At 38.5% G+C, this 23,361-nt stretch overlaps 1 protein-coding gene across 1 annotated transcript in view; it reads left to right on the top strand.

Moving 5' to 3' along the window:
* The first annotated feature begins 408 nt into the window (after positions 1-408).
* The window catches only part of arhgap25 (Rho GTPase activating protein 25), a 53,890-nt gene continuing 30,937 nt past the window's right edge, over positions 409-23,361 (top strand). The window contains exons 1-4 of the mRNA XM_061730435.1: positions 409-770; positions 11,916-12,118; positions 16,705-16,792; positions 17,059-17,166. Coding sequence (XP_061586419.1) covers positions 707-770; positions 11,916-12,118; positions 16,705-16,792; positions 17,059-17,166 — 463 coding nt within the window. The 5' untranslated portion in view covers positions 409-706. The remainder of the gene's footprint in view (positions 771-11,915; positions 12,119-16,704; positions 16,793-17,058; positions 17,167-23,361) is intronic.

Genomic DNA, 23,361 nt, shown 5'->3' on the forward strand with positions numbered 1-23,361 from the left:
TGTTGAAATGTACATTGTGTAGAGAAAAGCTGTATTCTTTGATGCTGAAATGTGCTTTGCCTTGACTCAGAATATTAAAGATATAAAAAAAGACCAAGCACGTGGTTTGCTGTGTGACTGTTTTCTGCCTTTATGCTCTTCTTCCCCATTTTGGGACATGTTTAGCTGATGATTTTTTTGTTGTTGTTGTAAATAATGGAGAAATGTTACTTCAAGTGTATCCTAAGGGGCAGTAGAGGTCAGAGCTTTCACCTTGGGCTTTTTGTGAATGACGGGACTGCCTGTTCATACGACTGCAGTCTGGGCTGTGCCACCAACATGCTTAGCAAGAGGAAAAAAGCATTTCCTCTATCAAGACACTGGTGGGGTTTTTTTTTTTGTCTGAAGACACTACTGCACATCAGTCACTTGAGGACTTCCTCCCGGCATGACATCCTGGAGGCCTGCACCTTTCAGCGTATGCGCCTGAAAAACGACATAAAGCAGCTCTTGATCAGAACAAATAGAAACATGGAAGTAAAGGCAGCATGACGTGACGCGTTGAGAAGAGCTGCAAAAAAGAAGAAGAAAAGTTAGCACAGGAAGTAGGAAGTGTGATCTGCGTTATCACCAATTTGTGTGCATGTGTGTTTTGTGTGTGTGTGTGGGTGTGTGTGTGTGTGTGTATGTGTGGGTGAGCTGAGCCGCTGACCTGTGCTCAAGGATAATGTCTCTGAAACTACCTCGCAACTGGGACTTCAGCACCTTCAAGGCTGAGACCTCTCGAATAGGTAAGATGCTGCCGGTGCTGCGTTCACTGCCTGCCAGAGGTGGATGCAACACTTCCTCACTGCACATTTGAGACACTTTAGCTGTTATCCATGTAGGGATTGGGTGATGAGAAACTCATTTTCTTTGAAACGAATAGCTGGCTCAGATAATCCGGGGGATACTTTCACAGTGGATGTTGTACTTTCAAATTTGCATCTCATCTACATCTTCAGATTTTTCATTGTTCACCTATTTCTCCATCTTATATCCAGTATAAACTAGTAACCTGCAAACAGAAGGGGTTTTCTGTCGGTAAAGGACATGTCTGAGGACTCATGAAGCCTGCTATGTGTGGGTCTGTGAGCACAGTGATGTTTGAGCGGTTGACGCTAACCAGAGTTGGTTGGAACAAATATCACTGTGGTCTCAAAGTTCAGGGTTAGAATGTGTGAAGCTCTTCTTTTAAATGACCAAAACTTCCAATTTTTGTGGTTGTATGTGTGGAAATGTGCAACCATGTGTCGTCAGGTATTTCACAGTCACCACGCAGCTGACTAAACCTGACTAAATGTGTTTAGCAGCGCTTGTTCAGGGTGGCACAACAATTACAACATCCCAAAAGATGGTTCCGTTCAGTCCCACAGCTCGTTCACAACCTGCATCGTTTGTGCTTGAGCCCTGATCCCTTTTTACAAATCAGGCGTGCTCAGTGTTCAGGCCAGTGGAAGGAAGTAGCTTGCCTGCACTGCATTTATTTCATTTGCCTCTGCAGTAATGTTCTCCTGCAAACTCTTTTTTATCTTGTTTTTGATCTTTCATGAGTGTAAAAAGCCCCCAGAGCTGCTGGTCCTGCACGACTCTTCTCTGTTAGATGTTTCTCACGGACCATGACGGGTGACTGATTTGTGGTCTTAGAAGAGGAGTGATGCAGGTTTTTCAGCAGGAAACTGATGCAAGAGCACAGTTTCGGCAAGCTTTCTGCCGGTGTGGCTGCCTTATGCAACTGCGCTGACGTGCATGTGAGTGCACACTGCATCCAGGTCTTTCATGAACGTCTGAAAGGTCAGTTGAACTTGAGAGCAAATGAAAATGTAAACCAGGAAACCAGAAGCTCTGATCTACGGGAGAGTATTAGGGCCATGCAGGAGGAAAAATATTTGAGAGGGGAAGATTTTTTTTTTATTGTGCACAATACAATTTCGTGAATAAAGTTGAAATTTTGTGAATAAAGTCGACATTTCGAGAATAAAGTTAAAATACGACTTTATTCTCGAAATTGTTCTTCAACATTAATCTTGACATTTCGACTTTTCTCTCGACATTTCGACTTTTTTCTCGACATTTCGACTTTATTCTCGAAATTGTACTTCAACATTAATCTCGACATTTTGACTTTTTTCTTGACATTTCGACTTTATTCTCCAAATTGTACTTCAACATTAATCTCGACATTTCAACCTTTTTCTCGACATTTCGACTTTTTTCTCGACATTTCGACTTTATTCTCGAAATTGTACTTCAACATTAATCTCGACATTTTGACTTTTTTTCTCGACATTTTGACTTTTTTCTCGACATTTCGACTTTTTTCTCGAAGTGCATAATGAAAAAAAAATCTTCCTCCTCTAAATTATTATTTTTTATTTTTTCTTCTGCCTGGCCCTAATACTCTTCCGTACTGATCCACTTGCACTTGCAACAGTTTATTAAAGAAGAAGCAGTGATTCCCAGATGGGTTGAGGGTTTTATGTTCCCAAACTCCATATAACAGGTGATTGGCAACAGAAACATGTTGTTTGACTGGTTGAGTTGGTTGAGGGGCGGGATTACTGTTTGAGGTGCTGGAAAACATAAAACAAGACTAATTCTTCTGCAATGTCACTTTATCAGAATCAGAAAGCAGTTTATTGCCAAGTACTTTAACACACACAGGGAATTTGTTGTGGTGATTGGTGCAATACAAAAGAGCAAATAATATTAAAGGAAAAAAAATGTACAACAAGTTGGTTCTAAAGTGCCGGAGTGATGAGTCTGTAGGAAAAAAAATGTACGTGAGGCGACCTGGGATGTGTGTTATTAGGAAATGACTGAAAATAAACCATCAACACCGCTGGATGGTGGTGCTATTTCTGAATTTCAAATACAGAATAATGACCTATTTAAAAAAAAAAAAACATGCTTGAGGGACTTTAGCTGGAAAAACAAACCCCATATAACTAAAAGTGGCTGTATGGGAGCACCTGTCCCCCCAAAAAAAGAGATAAACGTCCAGCAAGACGATACCGTCGACTCCCCCTGAACCGTAAAGAGCTGAGCGGTCTCACGGAGCCGCTGCAGCTGCAGGCCATGAAAATAAACAGCTGTGTGAATCAAATCACCTGATAAAGTTCCTGAACCTGCGCTGCAAACGAGAACAGAAACACATAACATCACACCGTGTTTTCAGCTTATCACCCAGGACACCTGCATAAACGCCACGGCGAGTTTATTCAAGCTGCTTCACACAATCAAAACAGGAAAAGTAAAGTTAAAAGCTATGGTGCAGTGGCAGAATAAAGAAAAGTTAGACTTAAACTAAAGTTGCAGTTTAGGACTGAAATTAACATTAAATCTAAATTCATAATATGTTGAAATAATTCAGTCAAATGCAGCTGTGAACATGTTTGATTTAGAGGAGGGTTTCAGCGTTTCTGTGTGTTGCAGATCTGTGGAGCATTAAGCTGAATGCTGCTTCTCCATGTATGGTTCTGATTCTGGAGACACAGAGTCGACCTAGTAGATGTTGAGATGGTTGACAACATGGCAACAACAAGTCTCTGAGTCTGATGTATCTTGGTCCTAAACCATTCAGTGATTTATAAACTGACAGAAGTTCTTTAAAGTCTATTCTCTGAGGGAGCCAGTGTAAAGATCTCAGAACCGGAGTGATGTGGTCCCCTTTCTTAGTTCTGGTGAGAACCTGGGCCAGCATTCTGGATCAGCTGTAGCTGTCTGATCCACTTTCTAGGCCAGGGGTCGGCAACCCAAAATATTGAAAGAGCCATATTGGACCAAACACAGAAAACAAATATGTCACGAGCCGCAAAAAATGAAAAGTCTTGTATAAGCCTTAGAATGAAGGTAAATGGCGAAAGGTGAAATGTTGAGAAAAAAGTCAAAATGTCGAGAAAAAAGTCAAAATTTCGAGAAAAAAGTCAAAATTTCGAGAAAAAAGTTGAAATGTCGAGATTAATATTGAAGTACAATCTCGAGAAAAAGTCCAAATGTTGAGAAAAAAGTCAAAATTTCGAGAAAAAAGTTGAAATGTCGAGATTAAAAAGGAAAAAGGAAGAAAAAAAGAGAAAAAAGGAAAAAAAAGAAGAAAAAAAGAAATAAAAGAAAAAAAGAAGAAAAAAAGAAAAAAGAAAAAAAAGGGAAAAAAGGAAAAGAAAGAAAAAAAAAGAAAAAAAAGAAAAACAAACATTTTTGAAAAATCTCCAGGGAGCCACTAGAGCGGCGCTAAAGAGCTGCATGCGGCTCTAGAGCCGCGGGTTGCTGACCCCTGTTCTAGGCAGACCTGTTGCGGTAATCAGTTCGACAGAACATAAACCCATAATCCTGGAGATCTTCAGGTGACAGAGGCCGACTTTTTCTTCATGTGTCTCTGAAGGTTCAGCTCTGAGTCAGTGACTACGTTTACATGCATCAATAACCCTTTTCTAACCGGAATATTAGCAATAACCCGGTTGCGCACGGCCATGTAAACACCAATAACCCCTTTGAATAACCGGAATTTGCTCATATTCCGGTTTTTAAAAACCCGAATATGACCCCTGGGTTCCTCCTTTTAAAACCCGAATATTTGGTCATGTAAATGCCAAACGGGATTTCCCCATCAAACGGAACAGGAATTTGCTTTCTGCGCATGTTCTTTTCGCAAGGAATCTTGGTCTTTTGAGTCCAGGAAGTTCTTATAAACATGGCGAAACGCAAGACCAGGAGGAGACTAATCACTTCATAAATGTAATGAAGGATATGAACATTTTGGCATTTGTAGACGGTAGAAAGTACCGGGATAGCGAGATTTACAAAAAGCTGAGCAAAAAGTTGCGCGAAGCAGGATTTGTACGAATGCCAGACCAGATCCAGCACCGCTGGAAGACGCTGAAAAAGGCGAACTACAGGCCGAGAAACAAAACTTCTACTGGGCTGTTCATTATCCGCCGTGCTGCTGTTATTGTTGTTGATTTGGATTTGGATACAGGAAGAAGAAGCGGAAATGACGGGAATTGTGTCATGACGTTCTCCGCACGTCGCTGGTTTGATGGAGATATCCCAAATGATTACAATTACGCATGTAAACAGATTATTCCGAATGTTTCAGTAACCGGAATATTGACCTTATTTTGACTGCATGTAAACGTAGTCCATGACTACGTCCAGATTTCGGGCCTTATCAGTGATGACCTGTGAACACCAGAACTGTCTGAATGTGGACCAATGTTTATCTACAAAACCAGAATCACCTCAGCACAAAGAGATATTTACAAAAGTAGATATCTACACAAATGGAAAGGGATACGGGATCACTGGTCACCAAATAAAAGTGAGTGGACGCCCAGTTGTGGCAGTGCACAGGGGGAGCAGCACACACCATGGTATCATTAATCAGCGCCACACTGACTATCCCCCAGAAATAAAACCACACAGGTGTACAACCTAGAAACGAAACAACAGAAACGGCTCAGCCTGGCACCGACCATGCAAATGATGACACCCTCTCATGTGAAACGTTCACCTCGGTACCCACACGGCCAAACAGTGTTCAGAAAGGTGGTCTACGAAGAGTCCCTTCACAGGTACACTCCACATATTACAGGTGATTAACAACGGGAGCAACGGGACAGCCCAGCTGGGATCCAGCATGTTTGGTTTCGCCCCGGCCAGCATCACCACGACGTTGTAGAGCAGCACAGAGGTGGGAGTGTGATGATATGGGGGCGTAATATGTCACAATCGATACCAAAAGACTACCCTGCAAGGTTGGTCCTGACATTAGGAATGGGCGATATTTTACCGTTCACGATATACCGTCAAAAAAATTCCCCACGGTAAGAATTTGTCATCTCGCGGTAAAAACGATAAATTCCCGTTGATGACGTTTTTGTGTAACAAACATGGCGGAAAGCGGATCTGAGAGAGAGGAGCTCGTCGTTAAACGAGCTGGAACTGGTTTGGATTTTTAAAAAATGGAGGAGGAGCAAACATCATCTATTATGTGCAGTCTGCAAAAACAGAAGGAAATGGTTGTTACATTTTGATATAACGTTTGACTATTACGAAAAAAAATTGCAATAGTATCTAATTTGTGGCATGTTCCAACCACAGGTTAATTTGCACATTTTATTTATATTAGAAGAGGTCATCACTGATTGGATTTTATTTTCAGTGAACTTTTATTTATTTGTCCTGTTTCTTTATTTATCAAGTTGTATTTTTTTCTACTTTGTGATTTTATAAGCTAAGAAAACTTGTTTTGGGGGCTCCAAAGACTGAATGTGGTGATAGATTTATAGTTTAAAAGATGGAGTTGAATTGGTATTTTTTTTTATCGTCATTTTTATCGTTATCGGAAAATAAATGCCAGAAATTATCGTGATACATTTTTTAGTCCATACCGCCCATCCCTACCTGACATCTATCAGCGTCACTGAGAATCACTCTGGCATGACAGTGATCAAAATCAAGTTGTGGAGTTTCTAAAGAATAAAAGTCAAAAAACAACCAAAAACAAAACAATATTTAAATCCAGCAAAAACACACATGGAGTCTGATTGTGTGAAGCAGGAACATCCCTCATAAAAACTTCTGTGTTTCATTAGTTCCCTCCAACGTTCTCAAACATCAGCTGACACATCAGCTTTGAGAGAGGAAGTCTTTTCAACAATTTCTGATTGATCTTGTTTTTAATTGCTGGCGTTAATTGCCAGTCGGCCCGAGATAAGGACCCTTTGATCACGTCATTCAACTGATCTGTCTCTCCCGCAGGACAGTTATAACGCTCTTTGCTTTGCGCAAGATGCATTCTCATTATCTAAACCTGCTGGAATGTACTTTATCATTTCCAAACATGCTTTTCGTTGTTTTGAAGAGTTTAGTGCCCCAAATCCCACGTGCACCTGGATTTACTGTGGCGTTAACGACTGCTGGCTTGCAGCACACATCACCAGTGACTACGTCAAGGATGCTTAGATCTTTACTTTACACAAGTCGAAATGTCGAGATTAATGTTCAAGAATAAAATCGAAATTTCGTGAATAAAGTCGACATTTCGAGAATAAAGTTGAAATACGACTTTATTCTCAAAATTGTACTTCAACATTAATCTCGACATTTTGACTTTTTTCTCGACATTTCGACCTTTTCCTCGACATTTCAACTTTATTTTCGTCATTTCGACTTTATTCTCGAAATTGTACTTCAACATAAATCTCGAGATTTTGACTTTTTTCTCGACATTTCGACTTTATTCTCGAAAATTGTACTTCAACATTAATCTCGACATGGCGTTAACGACTGCTGGCTTGCAGCACACATCACCAGTGACTACGTCAACGATGCTTTGAGCTTTACTTCACTGGATTGATCATATACGGTAAGTTGTGTATATGGGTCAATGACGAATAAGGATTTTCAACAGGTCAATTTTAAAATAATAAAAAAAAGAATATCTATTTGCAGTAGTTCAAACATTAAGAATGTTGTGTACACATAAATTCATATAAACATTTTAAATTGAGTTTTTTGTCGAGATGAATTGGCACTAGCCTTAAAAAAAAGTAATGTTGTGCAACCATGATTCATATTAAAATACATTAATTTCCTTAACATCTTGACATCTTTTGTTTTACAAGTTTTCAGTATTATACAAAAATGGTTGTTTTTTTTTAATGGTTATAAAATGGACGTCATCAGTCAAACTTTGTTTGTATATTATGATGGAAATATAAATACAAATGTGTTGCAATCTTACACACTACAAGACAGTTCGGAAATCATGCCAGATAGGGCAGAAGATTGATTTAAATACATTTAGAGTGATTTCAAAAAAAGTTTTCAAAACAAGAGTCATGGTCGGACGGTCGCACCACATGATATTTTGATGCTTAAAACAACAACAAAATCCCAAATAACTAGTATATTTTGTAAAATTCAAGTGAGTCCATATGTGGGACAGGTAGTTCATATATATGGTATTTTTTTATCCATTTAAACCTTTTTTGAATTGAAAAAAAATCTGTTTTTCAGAAAATATAGGCGTCACGTCATTGACCCATATCTGTGACGTCCCCTTGGTTCTATGATTGATGCAGTGACTGATTGATTGATTGATGAAGAATGTATTAGAAGAATTGCATAGGATCAGGTACAGTTTCATGACAGTACAGATTCGCTGATACAAAGTCAACTAAAAGGCATTATTCCAAGAAAGCATTACACTTGTTTACATTGGAGACCTTTTTTAAATTCATATAACATTGAATGACATACAGGTAAGAAGCAGTACTTTGTAGGGAAGATTGTAAAAAAAAGAAAAGGGGGGAATTACTGTTATTTTGCACCGAGAGAGACTAAAAAGGTGATGAGAGAAATAGAATACACCAGTCTGTGTGCGGGGTCGGGGGTTCTTCAACAGCACTTTAACTTTCCACGAATCAGGCGAGGGTGGTGCTACGTTAGGACTCTCAGGCGCGTAGGTGGAGGCCTTCAAAGTGTAGTGGGCCTCTGACAAGGATGCAACGACTTCCTGTTTACTCCCCTGTGGCCCTTCTTCTTCTGCTCTCCTCTGTCATCTCGCTTGAGAAGACACGGTGAATTTAATAACAACAGAGGAAGCGGGGGCTCAGTTTGACTCCAGCTATCTCTGCGTTTGTACCACCATGCGTGTCTAGGGTTGCCACCCGTCCCGTAAAATACGGAATTGTCCTTTATTTGAGAAAAAAATGTTGCGTCCCTTATTGAACTAATACGGGACACGATTTGTACCGTATTTTCATTAACTTTTACACCATATTCTAGTTGAATTATGGAAATAAATGGACTTTTACACCATATTCTAGTTGAATTATTGAAATAAATTAACTTTTACACCATATTCTAGTTGAATTATTGAAATAAATGAATTTTTACACCATATTCTAGTTGAATTATTGAAATAAATTAACTTTTACACCATATTCTAGTTGAATTATTGAAATAAGTTAACTTTTACACCATATTCTAGTTGAATTATTGAAATAAATTAACTTTTACACCATATTCTAGTTGAATTATTGAAATAAATGAACCTTTACCCCATATTCTAGTTGAATTATTGAAATAAATTAACCTTTACACCATATTCTAGTTGAATTATTGAAATAGATTAACTTTTACACCATATTCCAGTTGAATTATTGAAATAAATTAACTTTTACACCATATTTTAGTTGAATTATTGAAATAAATTAACTTTTACACCATATTCTAGTTGAATTATTGAAATAAATTAACTTTTACACCATATTCTAGTTGAATTATTGAAATAAATTAACCTTTACACCATATTCTAGTTGAATTATTGAAATAAATTAACTTTTACACCATATTCTAGTTGAATTATTGAAATAAATTAACTTTTACACCATATTCTAGTTGAATTATTGAAATAAATTAACTTTTACACCATATTCTTCACCTGTAGCTATATTATACATCTGGGCTGATGTGGACATACAAAGCATAGGAGGCTATTTCAGTTGCTAGTATGGTTGTCTGTCTGTACAGTCATGCAGGTTCAATGCTATTAAAGCACTTTAAACTTTAAATCAAAGCATTTTGTTTTTTCATATAAAATAAACACATTTTTATTTAGTTTAGAAGTTTTGGGGCTTTTTTTTTGGCTCCTGCGCTGCTGAAATCAGGGCGTCCCTTATTTCTATTTCTGAAAGGTGGCAACCCTATGCGTGTCACTTCTGTCTCCTCTGGGCCACGTACACCCCTGACACACTTTTTCATCACATTCATGGCTCTGCAGAACCACAGAGCTCCTGGCTGACACCTGAACATAGAGCCTTAGTCCATGGGCCAGACCAGATATCAGCACCACTCAAGGTGACCAAACTTACTTGAAAAGATCAATGTCTGTAGATTATATTTTGGTATGATAACCTTCCTGAGTGGCAGCTGGATCATAGTTATCAGCTCATGAAGTTACCCACCCCCTTCAGGTTAATTGATGATTCTAAATTGGGTGTATTATACATTTCCTGAATCCTTATGGTCCTGTGAGTATTCCAGTTTTTGTATTTATTTATTTTTTGTTGTATTTTTTGTATTTTGTGTCTCTAATTTTTATAAAACTAAGCTGGTTTATTATCTCATTGTGGTGTCCTTTATGTCGTGTATTTGCATGATAAAGACCAGTTTGTGACATCAGCCTAGTGGCTGTTATAGTTTCATAGGAGATTATTATTTTTTTTTTAGCCTTAATCCTTGAACCTTTATCTTTTTATAAATCGTATATATTTTATATTGTATGTCAGGGTGCATTGGTCTCCCAGTTTTTATTTGTTTATTATGCTTATTTTTCAATCAAAATGTCAAAGCACCTTGTATTGTATTGTACTTGTACTTGGACTAAAGGTGCTATATAAATAAAATTTGATTGATTGATTGATAATGATGCTCTTCTAGTCTAAGGCTCACAATGACCGGTAACAACAATATAGTATGGGGTATATTTAGGGCTGGGCGATATGGACCAAAAGTCATATCTCAATATTTTCTAGCTGAATGGCGATACTCGATATATATCGATATTTTTTCTGTGCCATAATTGGGGTTTCCCCCAAAGCATTATAGCATAGCATCTCTGTTAGCTTCATTTTTTTCTGAGGCAAACCCTTAAAAAAACAGTCAGTTTTAATACAATGCCTCGTGCCAAATGTCACACAGGTACATTTATTAACAGAGGTCTGCACAATATCAAAATGTATAAAACAAATGAAATAAAAATAAACTGCCTGCATATATAGAATAAAAATGCTTCTTGAATAAAATAAAACAAATATCCCTTTCCTGCATAACAATTAAATTAAAATACACTGTGCAATTAATACAATGTAGACAGTAACAGGCAGACTTTTCCACTGAGGTTGACAGTTGTGCAAATAACAAAACATTTGTGCAAATCTCAAATAAAACATTCAAGTCAATTTGTCACAAAACAAACTATATCAAAATCCTAAAAAAAAAAATAAAAAAAAATAAATCGATATAAACGATATTGTCTCGTAACATATCGCGTTTGAAAATATATCGATATATATTAAAATCTCGATATATCGCCCAGCCCTAGGTATATTATACATTTCCTGAATCCATATGGTCCTGTGAGTATTCCAGTTTTTGTATTTTGTGTCTCTGTTGTTCCTAGTTGACACAGGGCTAAAAGATAGTATATCATTTAGGCGAAAAGTGTGTAAAAATGTGTGTTGTTTATAGTTCAAAGAGCTGCAGTGACCTCTATGTTGGTCAGAAAGATTCACATCTTAGCTTCAATGAATGATTAAAAGGTCCCCTTTAAAATGATACCAAAGACAATATTGTGAAACATTGACAGATTTCCTGTACATGAGTCTAAACCAGGATATGCAGCAGCATCTAAAATGTAATTTTATGAAGGGGGTGGGTAACTTCGAGCTGATAACTATGATCCAGCTGCCACTCAGGAAGGTTTATCGTACCAAAATATCATCTACAGACATGGATATGTTCAAAAATCATAAGTAAGTTTGGTCACCTTGGGTGATAGTGAAATTTTGGACTATCTGACCTCTGATCGTCAGCCTTGCCAGGTCCGTCACGTCGAGCAGTCAAAGCTGCATTCATGCACGGAGGTGATTCGCCAGCTAATAGCAGTGGTTTCCTTTCAGCTTGAATAGACGGTAACAAATATCGGTGACAGAAAGCTGGTCTATCTCAGCGCTGATAGGTTGATGCATATTCATATCAAAAGAGGAAGTGCGCTGTCATAGCTCAGCGCTGCAGATGTTTGGGTTGTGTATCAGCGGAGTGCTGTGGAGGATGTTGGGGGAGGCCGATAACACTTCTACCCTTTGCTTTTTCTTGTGTGGTTTGGCAAGCGCGATCCAAGAGTGTGATGCCTGGAGAGGGAGGCTCCAGCCCGGGCTCGCCGCGCTCCCACAGGTCCATGGAGAGGCCCATGAAGACGGGCTGGCTGAAGAAACAACAGAGGTCTTTGGTGAAGAACTGGCAGCAGCGCTACTTCGTCCTGAGAGGAAGCACCCTGACCTACCACAAGGATGACAAGGAGACCACGGTGCAGGTGAGACGCTGTGGAAGAGCTCACCCTCTGACTCCTAATCTAACTCATTTAAAAAAGAAAATGTATTGCATTCTTCTTAAATACCCAAATAAAGAAGTATAGTGATCCCAAAATAACTTATATGTGAGGATTGGACTTTTATACATCTGTCTTGTACAGCATGTTCACATCTTCCAAATAGTTAAGAATAATATACAAAGCATCTATTAAACCTATTACATCTATTAAAGTTGATTTTATTGCTGCCCTATGGCTTTTATTCAAAAGCGCTTCATGGTTTAATAAGAAATGCAGTACTTTTGGCTCCTAATCAACAAAACTAGCTCTGTGGCTAAATGTGCACACTTCCTGTGCACAATCTACTGATGCTTGAAGCCTCATGAGAGAGGCCTCATCAACCACGCAAACAGAGTCTCTATGTGCTAGACTCAACTATGCGGGGGCAGAGATAAGCTGGACAAACTTTTGAAAAAGCGGTGCAGAAAAGATAAGACACCTGTCACGTTGTTGCTCGTGGGCTGATGGAGGCGAAGCCGTGCTGTTTCTGGACTGTCTTTGCAAAGAACGCAGCCCATTCGACACCAAACACCCTACGTCAAGGTCAATTCTCCACCTGCAGCTCTCGTTTCTCACTAAAGGTGAAATGGATCTTATCACAGCTGCATAACCATCATACAGATGTGATGGACAATTTGTTTGTTGTCCAGTAAAGTTTTTCTTTTGTCGGTACTTATTGAGCATAATTATAGTTCTGTGTTGTGCCAACATTAACTTAATGTCGTTGATGTCTCATTTAGACGAGCTCCCTGATCATTTATCCTCCTCTTTTTGAGCTTTGCACCTTTGCTGAAAAAACCCAACTTTCCCTCAGTTTTAGTTTAGTTTAGTTTTTATTTAGCACATACAATAAAAATAACATCACACAAATAAGTGCAGCTAAAAGAAACTGTGCAGGGAGGAGCGAGCGAGCCAGTAGGCTTATGAGGAGCCCCCACCTAATAACATTTAACAATATAGTTATGAGGATACAAAATCATAAAATAAAAAAAATAATACATCATAAAAATTGCATGCAGAACATGAATGAAAATTAAAAAAATACTGTTGACCTATAAAGACATGATCATGAAAATATGAATATTATGATGAACAAATGGCAACACAGAATATGAAGTACAAAAGAAACATTAACAGTGGGAAAAGCAAGAGCTTTCTTGGCTACACTGTTGAGTTAAATGTTCTCTTGAGCGACTTTTGAAGATTGTTTTGCAATACGGTACCAACTATTCCAGACTTTGACACCTCTATACCTAAACAAAAATTGGCTTCTAGATTCCAGACATTTCAGCGGATGTAGGGCTAGGGCCTGCCGTGTTGAGTAAGAATGAAATTGAGAGTTTGTAGCAAAGTATGACCTAAAGTGCTCAGGAACATTTCCTTCTGAGGAAAATATCTTGTAAAGAAAAATGCATATTTGGTAACTGTTGATGTCATAAATAGCAAGGATCTGTAGATTTTTAAATAAGGGAGCAGCAGTAGCATCCCAGACATATCGAGATGCAAGTCTTACAAAACGATTCTGGAGAATTAAGATTTTATGGAGAGTAGTTGTAAATGTACTCCCCCAGACAATATTACAATATGAAAGGTGAGGATAGATTAGACTGTAATAAAGAGTAAGAGTTTCTACTGCTTAGAAACAAGGTGTTTAACTTTCCTTATTATGCCAATAGATTTGTTTATTTTCTTACTCACACAATAAACCTGTTCTCTCCAACACAAACGCTCATCAATAATTATACCCAGAAATCTTGTAGATGATACTTGGGGCATCTCTGTAGACTCAATTGTAATTTTAGATAAATCCTTGTTGCATGATTTTTTGCCACTAAAGATAATAAAATTAGATTTTTTTATATTCAGAGTTAACTTGTTCATTTTAAACCATGTGACAAAGGCATCTAAGCCAGCATTCACATTACTTATTAAAGAATTAAAGTTTGAGTTTCAGAGAACCAGCGTTGTGTCATCTGCAAACATAATTGGGGAAAGAACGTTTGAGATGTTACACAAATCATTTATATAGATGAGGAATAATAGTGGACCAAGGATGGATCCTTGAGGAACTCCACAATGAAGTTGTGATCTGTTGGAATGGCAGCCATTTACAGAGACAAACTGTTATATTTTAAACATAATTTGACAACCATTGATGAGTATCTTTATGGAAGCCATATTTGTGTAGCTTGGCCAATTAGATACCATGATTTATGGTATCGAAGGCTTTTGAAAAGTCTAGGAAGACACTACAAGCAAACTCACCCTTTTCTAGTGCTGATATAATCTTGTCAACCAGGTGAATTAGAGCCATAAAAGTGGAATGATTTTTTCGGAAGCCGTACTGATGTTTAAAAAGAATTTCATTGGAATTTAAATGAAAAATAATCCTTTTGTAAACAATTTTTTCTAAAATCTGCATGGCAAAATAGAAATAGGCCTATAGTTGTTGAAACAGCAAGGATTGTCTGCTTTAAACAAAGGAATAATCTTTGCAATTTTTTAGTCATATTGAACAACTCCTGTCTTTAGACAGAGAAAAGATATAGTGAAGAGGTTGCAAAATTGATTGCTTCATCTGTTTGACAAGAGATGCTGAAATATTGTCATGGCCTGCTGCAGACGACTTCAGTGTGGTGGGTTATGAGTGCTTATCTGCACTCAGATCAGCCAATAGAAACACCCACTCCCTGACACGACCAGGTTTTAGCCAGTTTGCCATCATGTGACAGATTTTTATATATCTGTATATATATAGACTTGTCTTTAAAGGAGCTTGAGGCCGGATTGAGGCAGGATTTATGAAAAAAATCCGTATACATTTTAAGTTTTCTAGTAATAATGTCAGATGAAGTGTTCCAAACCCAAAATAATGAGCCCTCTAGTGTATCTCTCCATTGCCTTGAACAGGCTGTGTGCTGCAAAATGTGCTGCAATTCGGGCCCAAATTTCCCGCGCTGGGCGGCGGATGTGACGTCACATGACGCTGCATGCACGTTCTCCCCGTTCTCCCGTGCCGGCTTCGCTGTTGGCTGCAGTACCCCCAACGGCCGTCGTGGTGAAGGGTGGCGCTAGAGAGTCTAATTTCTTAAAAGGAGCCTCATGCTCCTTTAAAATAATGGTCATCATCTCCTAGGCTTTTGACACAATAATGAGACACTGCAGAAAGCATGACTGTAGTTTGGAGGGTAAACTGTTGAGTTTAACAGGTGCATCTCAGCCATTGTGTCCTTGTGGGCCCTATTTAGATTAAAGTGGACAGTTGTGGTCCTTTTTTTGTTGTTTTCTTGATGTTTTCCTCTTTCCACACATCCTGTTACGAGTGTCCTTAACAGACTTGTGCAGACCTTGATAACAAACTGATGACGACCATTAATTTGAATCAGGCATGCGAAAGCGAGGAAACGTCTAAAACATGCAGGCCAGCGGACCTTGAGGACGGCAATGTCCCACCCCTGATCTACTGTAACCTAAAGTCGGCTTTGTGGTACAGAGTGGGCTTGAGCTAGAAACTGGCAAATTACACAGGTCCCTTTTGGTTTCAGTATTATGGGCAGTACTCGAGTTGTAAAAAAAAATCAGGGGGGATGTTAGATTTTATCATATGGGGACAGATCATTTGTGCTGATTACAAATAATATAATATATTACAAATAATAGCAGTGACCAAAACACCTGCAGAAATACTGCAGGAATGACATAGCAGCAGTTAAATGCAGCCTTCTGTAAGCTTTAAATATCCACTGGGCTTACATCAAATACATCAAAACACAACAACAAAAAACAGTTTTCTGAACTTATCAATATGACTCTGTCCTTCACAGGATAAGTAAAATGGATCACTGCAAAAACTCAAAATCTTAACAAGAATATTTGTCTTATTTCTAGTTAAAATGTTTCATTTTAGTAAAAAAAATCTCATTACACTTAAAACAAGACTCATCACTGGAAAAAAACAACAATTTTCACCTGTTTCAAGTAGATTTTCACTTGAAATAAGTAGAAAAATCTGGCAGTGGAACAAGATTTTTTTGCTTGTAATGAGAAGATAAATCTTGTCCCACTGGCAGATTTGTCTACTTATTTCAAGTGAAAATTTACTTGAAACAGGTGAAAATTGTCAAATAAGTTATTTTTCTGGTGATGACTCTAAATGTTGAAATAGCAGTAAAACCACATTCATTGATGAAATGACATAAGGGATGGAAAGAGGGGATGGCAGTTTTACAGGGGATGAGGGGGGGGGGGGGGGTGGCATCCCCCCCTCATCCCCCCTCAACTCGATTACTGATTATGGGCCTCAAATGGGATGACTTTGTAGGGCCCACTTGTGGGGAAAATAAGTGGTACGAGCAAGGTCTAAAAAAAAAAAATATATATATATATATATATATATATATATATATATATATATATATATATATATATATAATAAAAGTGTGCGGGTGTAATATTGACAGTGTACTTGCATTTATATATGATTATTTACACACTGTTGCTTGTTATTTTATCCTTTCTTTTGTCTGCAGGGCGTGATCCAGCTGCGCGGCAGTAAGGTCAACGAACTCCCGTCCAGCTCAGATGACCCTGGGAAATATCTCTTTGAGATTGTACCACGTAAGTTTGGCATCTGTCCTTAAAGGGGGGTCGAGATTATTCCAGGATCTGAAAGATTGTGCACCGTTACTGTGTCTGGGAGTGCCCTATCTTTGTCTCGTGGCATCTTTAGTTCTTTGAAACTGAATTTTTACATTTTATCACTGGCTTTGAATCACAGGTTTTGCTCTAGTCTGCAATATTAAAAGCTAACAAAAGTGACACTTCCTTTGGGAATCTTTATTCAGAAATGGCTTGTCTTTAAAATAACGGTCATCATCTCCTAGGTGCAACTAAAGACAGAGAGCGATGTCCGTATGTGTTGATGGCAAACTCCCAGAGTGATTGTGAAGACTGGGTCCGCACCCTGCGCAGAATGATCGGGGTGAACGGAGGTTAGTCATTATTATGGTTCTGTGACATTGTGACCAACTGTTTTCTCTCTAGAAATTATAGGAACGATTGGATACCTTGGAAAAATGAACTAATTCACATGCTTACTGAGATCCAAATGAGAATCCTCTCATCATCCCTTCAAATCTGAAGCTACCGCTGCTACCGGGCTGATTTCTCCCAGATAGCAGGCACAATCGAGACTTTGTGGACCAGAGATGCCCTAAAGTTCATCAACTGGGTTAAACATTGGTTTTGGCATGTGTTGCATGAGCCACTTGACATGAGGCAGATGTGGCACAATTGTAATAAGTTAGTGTTGGCATAGGATACCGTAATCTTGACAAGAGCAAGATAGACCAAAAGGCCCCCGAGACAACAGAAAACAGTCAATGTGTGCTAGGTACAGAGGTGGGTAGAGTAGCAAAAATTGTACTCAAGTAAAAGTACTGTTACTTCAGAATAATATGACTCAAGTAGAAGTAAAAAGTAGTCATCCAAATAATTATTTGAGTAAAAGTAAAAAAGTACTTGGTGAAAAAACTACTCAAGTACTGAGTAACCGTTGAGTAACGTCTGATTTATACCATTCAAACAGACAAGTACAAAATAATCATCTTCAGGCAAATTAAATCAATAAAATAATAAAATAAATTAAAATGAATAAAAAATAAAAAATAGCTTAAATTAAAATAATCTTAAAGTAAATTCAAGTACTTTAATACATAATAAAATAAATAAAATAACAGAATAAAAAAATTAATTAAGCACAAGTAGCACAAAATTTCAAGCCTTTGTACTTTTCTTTTTTAACCAGTCTCCGCAAGTAGAACTAGAACAAGCCCATGAACTCATAGAAACTCTGTGTGTGTGTGTGTGTGTGTGTGTGTGTGTGTGTGTGTGTGTGTGTGTGTGTGTGTGTGTGTGTGTGTGTGTGTGTGTTTGAGTCTGTGTAAATGTGACAAAACATGCAAAAACAAACATTTTTCCCAAAGAATCACTCAGTGATGTCATGAGATTGACACGTACGCGGATAAAAGGGATAAAAGAAAAGTAACAGCTCAACGTAGCCTAATGTAGTGGAGTAAAAGTAACAGTTTCTTCTTCACAAATCTACTCAAGTAAAAGTAAAAAGTATAGTGATTCAAAACTACTCCTAAAAGTACAAAATTTCCCAAAACTTACTCAAGTAAATGTAACGGAGTAAATGTAACTCATTACTACCACCTCCTGCTAGGTATTTGGCTGAGTGTGGGAAGCCTCACGCACATTGAGTCAAGGTCAAATGTGGGCAAACGAAAACCTCCGATATCGATCAAGTTTGGGCCGAACATTCTTGGCTGCCTGGCAAAGAGGAGGAAAGGAGGAGGAAACAGCATGTCTACGTCCATCCAAAACCAGGCCTGACAAAAAGAATGTAGTTCCTAGCCCTGAGAGGTAAGCAGGTTTAGTTTTAGAAAATAGCTGCGAGTCATTGTTTTTAGAGACGTCATCTTTCTTATATAACTGAGTAAACCTCTTTCTGGAAGCTTCGGATTTTCATTCAAAGTAAATTCATGTGATTCTGCGAGAGATGTGGGCATACCTGGAGAGAGAACATACTCAAGGTCCTGAATCCAGAATTACAATTAATTACATTCCAGTAGGGCTGCTACACACATTGGAGGTAAGTGATAAAAATCATGAAAATAAGCTAGTTTTATTCATCACACGTTCACGCTCACAAATAGCTAATCTGTCTATCAGGCAGCAGCAACTCAGACATGGTCCAGATAACTTGCTGAAGTTCAGACTGAAGAGGGAATTAAGGAGATTTAAGTGGCTTTAAACTTGAATTAATGTACGATAACATTAGTTAGCACCATAGGCTGGCATAAACTAACACAACCAAGCTAAATTGTGCACATTTGCCCATTTCTGGAGTAACCAGGGCTGCCCAGGTTCTTTCCATCATGGCATCATACATTAAGATAAAAATGGTAGGCGTCAAGGGGACTCTTCAGGAACCCCGTGGGTGATGTTGCAGGGGGGGGGGTTCCGGTTCTTTTCATATAGTTTGTGGTGACAGAAACACCAAACAGTATGATTTTCATTATCTGGCGCTCCAGCTGAAGCATCTCAGCTGTGCTGTAGGTCATGTTCATGGAGTCGGAGAAACACGATGGAGAGAAAGAATAAACTAACGAGATTCAGATATTTAATGAGTGAAAGCATTTGATTTAGATAAACGCCTCAATTCATGTAAATAAGTAGTTTCACTCTCGTTGAGTGAGATTTACTTCAGATGTGTTTATTTGTGGATGGAGGCAGGATTTCATCTTTGGTTAAATGGAGATCAAGTATCTGAAGTACTTGTCAGATCCGAGTGAACCCGTTAAACGAGCTGGATTTTAAACTACAGGACTGTCTCAGAAAATTAGAATATTGTGATTTTCTGTAATGCAATTACAAAAACAATTAAAGCTGCAAGCAGCGATGAACGGGCCCTCGCACTCACGGCCACCGCCCCCCATAAGCATATCAGAAATGACACCACCCACGACTTCCTATGTCAAACCATTCAAAAGTTATAGCAGAAAAAAGGGACAACCAATCAGAAGAAGGGGCGGGGCTAATTCAGGCCAATGAAGGTCAAGGACTCATTACAGAGTCCCATGACACCACCCACGACTCTCTATGTCAAAACATTCAAATGTTATAGCAGGAAATAGGGACAACCAATCAGAAGAAGGGGCGGGGCTAATTTTCGCCAATTATGGTCAAGGACTCAATACCGAGTCCCATGACACCACCCACGAGTCTTTATGTCAAACCTTTCAAAAGTAATGGCAGAGAAAAGTATTCTAGTGGGCGCTGTTGAGCCGTTAGGCCACGCCCATTAATGCAAACCATGAAATATCAAATGTATCGACAGGCCTGGCTTTTCTTTAAGTTGCGACATGATACAGGTGTGTACCGATTTTTGTTCATGTACGTCAAACCGTATTATGGGGCTTGAGGCGCAAAGTTTTTTCTGTCTGAACCAATCAGATGAAGGGTGGGCGCGCTTTTTGCCGTCTAGCATCGCCACGGTAACACTTTTGAAAGAGAAAAGTAATGCGTGGTGTCGGAGGATGGAGACGCACGTTTTGATGTATAACACACCTGGTTGCACGTTACGTTCGGGCCGTATTAATGACCGAAGAAATGGCATAAATTGCGCCAAAATTACACGATTAATTCAAAATGTTCAAAATGGCCGACTTCCTGTTCGGTTTTGGCCATGGTGCCAAGAGACTTTCCTTTAAGTTGCGACATGATACAGGTGTGTACCGATTTTCGTGCATGTACGTCAAACCGTATTGTGGGGCTTGAGGCACAAAGTTTTCTAGAGGGCGCTGTTGAGCCATTAGGTCCCGCCCATTAATGCAAACCATGAAATATCAAATTTATCACCAGGCCTGGCTCAGTGTTTCGAGAGGAGGTAGTAAAACGTTAATACCTGAAGCAACAGCAGGACTGGTGTCATCACCATCACCACCTTTGAACAGCCAATATGCTTACAGTGTTTTTTCATACACGTATAGTTCATACAGGAAGATAGTGTAGCCTTTGTCTCACTTGATTTGGCCTTGTATTCATATACATACTAATTGAATGATTATAGGCTATCCCATTTGTTGCCCAAATAAATAATTTCAAAATCAGTAAATAATTAAAATCAGTACTCGAGTTGTAAAAAAAAAGAAATCAGGGGGGATGGTGGATTTTATCATATGGGGACAGATAATTGTGCTGATTACAAATAATATAATATATTACAAATAATAGCAGTGACCAAAACACCTGCAGAAATACTGCAGGAATGACATAGCAGCAGTTAAATGCAGCCTTCTGTAAGCTTTAAATATCCACTGGGCTTACATCAAATACATCAAAACACAACAATAAAAACACTTTTCTGAACTTATCAATATGACTCTGTCCTTCACAGGATAAGTAAAATTGATCACTGCAAAAACTCTAAATCTTAACAAGAATATTTGTCTTATTTCTAGTTAAAATGTCTCATTTTAGTAAAAAAATCTCATTACACTTAAAACAAGACTCATCACTGGAAAAAACAACAATTTTCACCTGTTTCAAGTAGATTTTCACTTGTAATAAGTAGAAAAATCTGCATGTGGAACAAGATTGTTTTGCTTGTAATGAGAAGATAAATCTTGTCCCATTGGCAGATTTTTCTACTTATTTCAAGTGAACATTTACTTGAAACAGGTGAAAATTGTCAAATAAGTTATTTTTCTGGTGTTATTTTTATGGTGATGACTCTAAATGTTGAAATAGCAGTAAAACCACATTCATTGATGAAATGACATAACGGATGGAAAGGGGTGATGGCAGTTTTACAGGGGGATGATTTGGACCGTTTTTATTTCAGGGGGGAAATCCCCCTCATCCCCCCTCAACTCGAGTACTGATTATAATAAAGTGTCTTATAAATCAATAATTTTAAAATCTCAATCCTTATTTTTATTTAACGGCCATCGGCCAGGGTTTATAGGCTGCATATTTACACTGTGTAGCCTGAAAGTGAACTGCAACTTACGTGCGGACGCATCTTTGCTGTGGAGGGGGCTGAATAAATCAACCAATTTTTGACATTTGGCCGTGTCTTCCTCCAGCGCCTTTTTTTTCTCTCTCCCTCTCGGCACCGCCTTGTCGAGGCAAAACCTCATTTTAACTCTCCCTCGCTGTGGAAACAGCCCCTGCTTGTAATAATGGCTGCAGCTCGAGCGGCAGAGCTAGTGGTGGGCGTGGTTTCAGCAGCGGAGGAGACCGAGGGGTGGTGTGCATTTTGGTGACGTAAAGAAAATGCACCAATCTTAACGGCTCACAGAGATCACGTGACACTGGGGGACTCTGTAAGGGTGGGGGCGAGCAGACACTGCAGATTTTCATAGGGATTTCATCTTTTCTGTGTTGGCAGGCTGAGGGGAGACCACTTTAAATATGTTAAAACAAGAAAACACGTGTTTTTCATAATAGGTCCCCCTTTAAAGATTTTCTAACAGTTTAGTTTGTTATGAACGTCAGAGATGTAGTTATAACACTGCATACTTGTGAATAATTATAAACATTGAAAAACGTACTTTTATATGAAAATAAACAGATAGCTATAACATGGTATTTATATACTGCTTTAATGAACATTATTTTTATAGCCTATAAGCTATAAATATTATTTTTCTATTTTAATAAAATTAAATGTTTTTCTCTCATTTCAATTAAAACAAATAGGAATATTATCGGTTTTAATGACAATTATTGTACATCACAGCTAATTGTAAAATACATTGATTCAATTCGATTATATACAGGAATTACAGGCTATGATAATAATAGAAAAGAAAGAAAAATGACTCAAACAAAAAAAAAAACAGTGAGTGAGACAGGCAAGACAGCGACAACCAATGCAAGTGGGATGTCAACAGTGTATACATATTTCAAAACACAGACAACAACTTCTGAGCAAGTGGTTTGTTGAGCAGATATTGGAATTAATCTCAGATATTTGCATGAGGTCACTCTCACTCTCAACTAAATAAATAAATAAATATATATATATATATAAATACAACAACACACCCCTCTCCTCTTAAAATAAATTCAAATAAACAATCAAACTTATTTCCTTATACAATTTATACAAAAACCATATGTCTTTGTAAAAGAGCATAATACAAAGTCTTTCAGAATAAATGTACGTATTTTTAACGTGTGACAGCATCCTGTATCATAACTACATCTCTGCCGTTTGTACAAACCAAACTGTGTGGAAATCGGGTAAAGAGTCTGAGAGTTATGAATGATTATAGTCCGGGAGAAACCTTGCTCAGTAGAAATGATAATGCCCTGTCCAAGATGGCGGCCGCATCGATCGGCGCCCGGTCCAAGATGGCGGCCGCGCCCCACCCCCCCCTCCCCCGAAGAGCTGCGCGCGCATTCCAAACTGCACTCATCCCCCCACCTTCCCCCCGCGGGAGCTCAACCCCTCCCCTCCCAGTGCTGGTGCAGCAGTCTTCTCAGCGGCAGCAGTCCTGCTGGATCTGACTGAGACACAGTCTGATCACACATAAATATTCATTTAAAATCACGTCTAATGATTAGGTTTATCAAAATCACAGGACATTTTCAAAATACAGTAAACAATATAC

This window comes from Cololabis saira, chromosome 9, assembly GCF_033807715.1.
Source record: "Cololabis saira isolate AMF1-May2022 chromosome 9, fColSai1.1, whole genome shotgun sequence".
Taxonomy (NCBI): Eukaryota; Metazoa; Chordata; class Actinopteri; order Beloniformes; family Belonidae; genus Cololabis; species Cololabis saira.